The following is a 7,835-nucleotide window of genomic DNA, read 5'->3' on the forward strand; positions in this document are numbered from 1 at the left end:
ATGGGATCTCTCTGTACTATTTTTTCAACTTCCTGTAAATCTTTAATCATAGTCAGAATTTTAAGAAAATTGTATGTTGCCTATTTCTTAAGAATGAAACTCTTGCCCATGGCCAATGGACTGTGGGTTCGAGCTGCAGTACCAAAAGTGGTGGGGAATTCGCTGTCTTAATTGATCAACTTGCCCCTGGTCTCTCCTTTTGTGATTTCCCCCTTCATCAATTTGGACTCTGCTTTCCCTCATTTCAACAATGCTCTTGTTGGTAGCCTACGCCCCATTGTTTATCAGGTTCAGTGCACCCATCTGACAAAAACCCTTCCCTCCATGTAGGCAACTGAACTGACAAGCACTACTGTGAACAGCTCAACAATCGAGCAATTTATTCCACTACCTCTTGGTGGGGAGTAGCCATCAGATAATTCCCTCCTCATTTTCTTGCTATCAAAACCCTAAGTCTAACCATCTTCCATCTGCTTTCTACTATGTAGCACAATCTTCATTCCTCCTTTCCAAAGCCGGTGACTCCAGCTGTGTCCGTGATGTCATACCCATGTTCCCTTTTCAGTGGGCTCATTGGTTACCCCTACTTTCTCTTATAGGATACTTCATCTGCTCTGTCTAATTTTTCACACTGGGTTTTTAAACATATTTAGGACTCCTCCATGAAAACCTGCAGACCTCCCTCCAAGCTCATAGCCACCTCCAGCTGGTGCACTCACATTCTTCCCTCCCCCACGTCCCCCAATGGACACCCTTCTCAAAAGAACAGAGTTGTCTGTTTTCCAGCCCTCTGTTTCCTGACTTCAATCTGGATTTCACCACCGCAAATCACACTAATGTCGTCAGGACTTTCATAGAAACTAGACTTAATAAATGGTTTCCAGTCCTTTTTATACTTGAACTCTCAAAGACATTCCAGTGGTTGGCTACCCTTTGGTTCTTGAAGCACTCATGTGCCTTTGTTTCCATGACATAACACCTCTATGTCTACACTCTCGCTGGTGTTTTCTGATTAGCCCAGATGCTATTCTGTTTTCACTCTACATTTTCTTCTTAAGTGATCTCATCTATTCCCATGACTTCAAATATGCAAATAACTCATGGAGTTATGCCTTCAGCCAGATTTTTTCTTTGAGCTCCAAACTTGTTTGTACAAGTTCCTCCTTGATATTTCTACTTGGATATCTGTAAGTTTAAGACTAAATTCATGATTTTAACCCTTCCAATCCATGTCCATTCTGATCCTCTTTAGTGTCTCCTATCTCAGTGAAGGTTACCCCAGCTTTTCAGTTGCACAAACCAGAGATGTGACTTTCTTATATTTTCATCTTCCTCCCCCACACATCCAGTCCATCACCATGTCTTATCTATTTTACTTCCCTAATCTCTCTTCACTCCATCTCCACATGCACTATTCTACACGTCAGTTTCCACAGTTTCTTGCTTGGATTACTCTAGTGGCTCCAAAGAAGTCTTTCTGTTTCCACTCTTCTTCTGCCTCAATTCAGTCTTCATAGCGCAGCCCCCAGATCTTTATATAAAGTGCAGATTTGATCATTTGAATCCCCTAAAGCCTTTCAGAGGCTTCCCATAACTCGTCAGGTAAAAACCAAAGTACACAACATGACGTGCACAACAAGACCCTCCTTAATCTGCCCCCTGATATTGTCTCCTACTTTATCTAAAACCTCCATCCCTTTCACTTGTTTTACTGCCTCAAACGTGTCCTGTTCTCTTTCACCACACAAGCTCCAAACACTGTTTCTTTGGTTGAGAAGAAATTATGTCACAGTCCCTTCAATAACTGGTTATTCTGTCTTTCCAGATACTTAGACCAAAAACCTGGGAGTTGTTATATTTTCTTTTCTTTCTCTTACTATATATTCAAAATATCAGTAAGGTTGCATAAAATCCATCCAGAATCTCATCATTTTTCATCATCCAGAACTGCCACCCTGGTGCAAGCCACTATCTTTCACCCAGATGATTGCGACGGCCTTCTAACTTTATGCCTGTGCCCTTACCCTGCCTTCATTCTGGACATAGCAGCTAGAATGATATATTTAAAATGTCAGTCATATCATGTTATTCTTCCATTCAAAACCCTCTAGTATCTTCACAACTCACCAAGAGTGAAAGTTCGAAGTTCTTCGAATGGCCTATAAGACCTCCATTACCTGGCTTTTTGTTACCTTCTAGCTTCATCTCTACTGTTCCTTCATCACACCTTTCCACTCACACAGGCTCCCTTGTTCTTTCTTGAATAAGTTAGGTACCCTCCTGTCTTAATATCTTAGAGGTTGATGTTTTTTTTGCTGAACTACTTTCCCCAGATATCGGTCTGATCCCTTCTTTCACCCCCTGCAGGTCTTTTCTTAAATACTAACTCAGTGCCTTTCCTTTCTCGTATTTATTCTGTTGTTCCCAGAGCTTATCATCTCCCATAATACTTTTATGTTTTATTTGTTTATTATATGCCCCTCAATTAATAGTTACAAGAGCAGGGCTTGTTGTCATATTTTGTGCACGTTATATCTTTAGCACTGTAAATATACGTGAACAGAATAGGCACTGAATAAATATTAGGTGAATGACTGATGTGTCCAATGGGAATTTTCTAGTGGTCTCTCTTGGCCCCTCTTATCTTCTCACTAAACATTCTCCTAAGGATAAGCTTACTCACTAGGTTTTATTTATCATCTATATGTAAAGGAGCACAAATATTAATCTCCAACCCAGATTGCTCTGTTCTGATCTCCTTAGCTACTTACCCATCTGTTGCATGGCATCTCAAAACCCCATTCGTGTCCAGCTCAACATGCTCCAAGTTGAACACACCCCCGTCACTTTCCTTTTTCAATCCACCTTGTGCTTCTCTGACTGGGCTCTCTCACAGAGAATGAAATCGGCATCTGCCTCATTACCACGCTAAGCCGGAATCCTTCCTCAGTCTCCATCCACCTGTAATCAGTCATCAAATCTCACTTGTCCAAGTCTTCCTACTGCCAGCATCTTAGTTCATAATTGCACCATCTCTAACCTGGATTCCTTAGCTTCTGCACAATCTCTCTGACATAGGCTCACCCTCTGTTAGCCCCTCCACCTCATTTCAGCCGGGTTGGCCATTTGAAAGGACAGGCTTTTCAGGTGCATTGCCAAGTAATACCCTCCCATGAGTCCAGCTGCCCTCAGGACCAATCTCAAGCTTTATTACCTGTTCTACCAGGCCCACCCCTCTGACTTCTCTCATTCCCTTCTGCAGTCCCCAGCACAGTCAGGCTGGATTCCATTCCCTTCCTCATGTGCATCGTGCTCTCTTATTTCTGGGCCTGGAAATGTGCTAGTTTCCTGGCATAATCCCTTTCTCGAGTTTTGATCTCTCTCTCTCCCCATTTATTTACCTTGAAAACTTCTACTGATTTTTTTTGGACTCGGCTCATGTCAAGTTTTCTAGAAAAAAGAATCCCCTTGACCCTCCAAACTCGGTATATACCTCTTCCAAGTACCCCCCAAACACCCTGCTATAGCAGATTTAATGTGTCTGTATTCTCTCTATTGTCTGTGCCTAGTGTACAGTCTGGCAATTATTAGGCTTTGATTAATATCTGCTGCATAAATTTGAAATACATAATCAATATATTTTCATTGTAAAAATATAATCAAGATGACTATTCAGATCATGAAAGTGATTATCTGATCATTTGAGGGATAATTCTATCTCTGCCTCTAACTGACTTTACAATTTGGTAATATTAAATTCATTTGAAACCTGTTTACTCATATGTGAAATAAGAGATAGGAAAGAAGTTTCCTTCAGGTTAAAAAAATCAGAATTGGATGGGAGTTAGTTTGACATATTAAAGATATTGGAAATCACAATTGAGTAAGTTCCTAACTTATAAAGTGGCATTTATCACCAGAATAATCCATAACAGGTAATTATATAATTAGCAGGTTAGCATTTTTTATAATGAATTTTTTACAAGTGAGGCATCAAGCAAACCCAGTAGTCTGTATGATAAATAGAATACACAACAATTAGTCTTCATATATTGTAGCGCAATGGAAGAAATTGAAATATATAATTCTGTTTAAAAGTCCAAGTCTTTATAACATATGACACCTTGAAATGCAAGTGGCTATTTCTGTTACTGTTATGGAGTACATGGGTCTGTGGCTAGGACAATTAAATGTAAGGCATTGGTGCCGTAGAACATTTATTTTTAGAGAAAAATGATGCATGGCTTTAACATTCAGGTGTTTTGCATACTCTGTGCTGCGATTTGGCTGATATCCATGTTTAATGCATATCTTGGAAAGGGTTTGTCTCTTAAATCAAGACAGAGCCTGCCTGCCAAGTGCTGGCATGTTAAATGGATCACTAGACTGTCACAATCTCAAGGGTATACTCCAGGAAGGAAGATTGGTATCAAATGTTTATGTCATCTGTAAAGCTGAAGCAAGCACAGCCAATTGACAATATGTTGTAAAAGGAGAAATACAAAGATTTTTATCTGAAGTCTTGCTTGGAATGTGAGCGGAATTTTCTAGATTAACTCCTGTCAACATTATTCATATATCAGGTTTGCTCCTCTCTTTCATAAAAACTCCAGAAAGAGAATTTTTTATATATATATGATCATTTTTAAAGTGTTACAATTACAGCAGCTGTTTTTAAGTCCAAAGATATGACACAGTAAGTAGCCATTGAATAAACATAACCTACTTTGAGGTGTGAGAGCACACTGAAACGCTTTATTGTGGCTTATAATGGCATCCTAAAGGAAAATTTCAAAACCATGCACATTGAAGGCCTTGTTCCAACTCATCAAAATTGTTCAAAGCAGTATTCAGAAGCCACATGTGAAAACTGTTTGAAATGTTCAGCTCTGAAGGCTCATTTGACTGTCCGTCTTCCCTTTGCAAAGTGATACCCTGTTCCATGCCTCTGGCTGTTACTTGGTATTTATAGAACCCCATCCGCATCCTGGAACGTTACTGAAGACATACTCGAAGATCAGTGGCAGAGACTGTCAGCTATTTTCCATTCTATTTATATGAGCTTAATAAACAGTAAAGGGCCCGCCTGGTGTCAAGCCAATGGAGTAGTAATGTAGCATGGAATTTGCTGTAAAGTTTCAGATTTGGATAATCCTACTACTGGTGTTACCAAGTGCTACAGCTCGTCTGGACCATGCTTAGAAATAGAAACAGCACTTTAAAAATATTTTTGGCACTCTTTGACTGAGCTTAAAAGGCAAGTGTTTTAATTCTAACTGCCCGATCTTATTGTTTAACGAAGTACTGAAGAAGACTGCCAGCCATTCAAGAATTCTTTACCTAGAACTGTGGTTCTCAACCCTGACGTCCTAGACACTGACATGCTTTCCGACGAAGCAGTAAAGGGGGTTGAGTCCTAGACAGCACGTCAGCAATTGTGCACACCAATGGACATTCTAATGGGATTGTATTACATTTCTAAACATCCTAGTCATGCAAAAGCGTATACAGTTGTTCATCTTAGAAGTTCTTCTTTCTCCCTTCAGTAGTTTTTCAATTAGAAAATGCCAAATGCATAGGAATGAAAATTAGTATATTGGGATTTATAAGTGAGGTCAATAACACCAGAAACTAATACAAAATAATATTGACTATAAACTGTAATTGAAAAATAATTTTTAAAATATTTTTATTGATTTTAGAGAGGAAGGGAGAAGGAGAGAGAGATAGAAACATCAATGATGAGAGAATCATTGATCAGTTGCCTCCTGCACGCCCCCTACTAGGAATCAAGCCCGCAACCTGGGCATGTGCCCTTGACCAGAATCAAACCCAGGCCCTTTCAGTACTCTGCAGGCCGACACTATTCACAGACCCAAACCTGCTAGGGTGAAAATAATTTTTTTTAAGTTGAAAAAAAGGAAGTCTTTTAGAAATAAAGTAAATCTTAAGTGGGCAGATGTCTGATACGTAATTAAGATAAAGGGGAATTTGTTCCAAAAGATGTGAGCAAAAATGGAAGTGGCCATAATATTTTTCAGGAAGAATGATTGGCTTGTGGTGGTAGAGGTTCAGTGCCAGAAAATAATAAGTGATACATTTTGGAAATAATCTAAGGACAGATTTCTTAAGAAGGACATTGATACTCGTTGGATAACAATCTTTCTCCAGGCATCATCTCATATGCTACTCATAATAACCCTCTAGTGTTATCTACTCTAGTATTACATTATCCAGTTAACATCAAATTATATTTTTTACTCAATAACTGTTCTGAAAAATAAAGCTTAAGATAAAAATATTTATGCAGTCACTTTTGCTTGTTTCTTTTTATCTACTCCGTATGTAGGAAAACCATGTGCCTTGTTTTGCGCACCTGTTGGAAAAGAACAGCCTATTCTTCTGTCAGAAAAAGTGATGGATGGAACTTCTTGTGGATATCAGGGACTGGATATCTGTGCAAATGGCAGGTGTCAGGTAAGACGGTCTAAGAGGGAGAACATATATGCTGAAAGGGGGCTGTGGGACCCCTGAGCAGCTGCCCAGTACGGTGGAGAGCTTTGCTCTAAGATTCAGAAGATGTGGATATTGTCCTGACTCAACTGTGATCTTGACCAAGTCTGATCTACTTTGTATAATGTAGGGTGTGGACTAGATAATCTATATTATCCTTTACTAGTGGAAAGAATATGAGATTTTTATTTCGTTAGTACTTATTATAGGTCTAAAATTGTAACACTTTGGTCATTTTAAGTCAAAACATTGCAGTCCAAAAATTCAAGCACTCCAGTTCTCCATGTCTGATGTCCAAGACTGAGCCATGTCATAAATACTAAAGTCAATCCTACTACTCACTTAATATGAAAGCACTTTATTTTTTAATGGTTTTTTTATTGATTTTTAGAGGGAAGGTGGGGGGAGAGAGAGAGAAACATTAATGTGAGAAACACTTATTGGTTGCCTCTTGTACACACCCCAACTGGGGATCAAACCCGTAACCTGGTTATGTGCCCGACCAGGAATCGAACTGATGACCTTTTGGTGCATGGGATGATGCTTGGCCAACTGAGCCACACCAGTCAGGGCTGAAAGCATTTTAAATCCTATGTAACAAAAGCCTAAAATGCTAAGTGTCCAGTCGGCTGTTCAACCTCAAAGCGTAATGTGCTAATGATATGCTAATGTCGCTCAATCACTCGCTATGATGTGTAGTGAACACCAGGGGACAGACTCCAACCAGTAGGTTAGCTTGCTGCTGGGGACTGAGTGAATTGGGCTGGACACTCCCTGGAGCCCTCCTGCGGTCCCTCCCAGGCTGGCCAACCTCCTGTGTCCCTCCCTGGCCCCGATCGTGTGCCGGTGGGGTCCCTCAGCCTGGCCTGCACCCTCTCACAATCTGGGACCCCTTGGGAGATGTTGAAGAGCCAGTTTCGGCCCGATCCTGCAGGCCAGGCTGAGGGACCTCACTGGTGCACTAATTCATGCACTGGGCCTCTAGCCTATATAATAAAAGCCTAAGTGACCATTACAGCAGAACGAGTGGAACAACCGGTTGCTATGATGTGCACTGACCACCAAGGGGCATGATGAGTACGAGTAGCGCCCGGTCCCAATTCAGGCCCCTCTCTGGCCGTTTGCCGCTTGGCACTGCTACCTCCCTCGGGGAATGTTGGCAGTCGGACATCCCCCAAGGGATCCTGGACTGCGGGAGGGTGCAGGCCTGCCTGAGGAATGCCCCCCCCCACCAGTGCATGAATTTCATGCACCGGGCCTCTAGTTTTCTTATAACACTTAAACATTTCATTTACCTCTGTCTTCCTTTTGTTAAATTTTAA

General features: G+C 40.8%; 1 protein-coding gene across 1 annotated transcript in view; it reads left to right on the forward strand.

Annotated features, from left to right (window-relative positions):
• Nucleotides 1-7,835, forward strand: part of ADAMTS19 (ADAM metallopeptidase with thrombospondin type 1 motif 19) — a 199,919-nt gene that overhangs the window by 126,432 nt on the left and 65,652 nt on the right. Inside the window, exon 17 of the mRNA XM_006763708.2 lies at nt 6,350-6,477. Within this exon, the coding sequence (XP_006763771.2) occupies nt 6,350-6,477 (128 nt within the window). The remainder of the gene's footprint in view (nt 1-6,349; nt 6,478-7,835) is intronic.

The sequence above is a fragment of the Myotis davidii genome, unplaced genomic scaffold (genome assembly GCF_000327345.1).
Source record: "Myotis davidii unplaced genomic scaffold, ASM32734v1 scaffold319, whole genome shotgun sequence".
NCBI classification, from domain to species: domain Eukaryota; kingdom Metazoa; phylum Chordata; class Mammalia; order Chiroptera; family Vespertilionidae; genus Myotis; species Myotis davidii.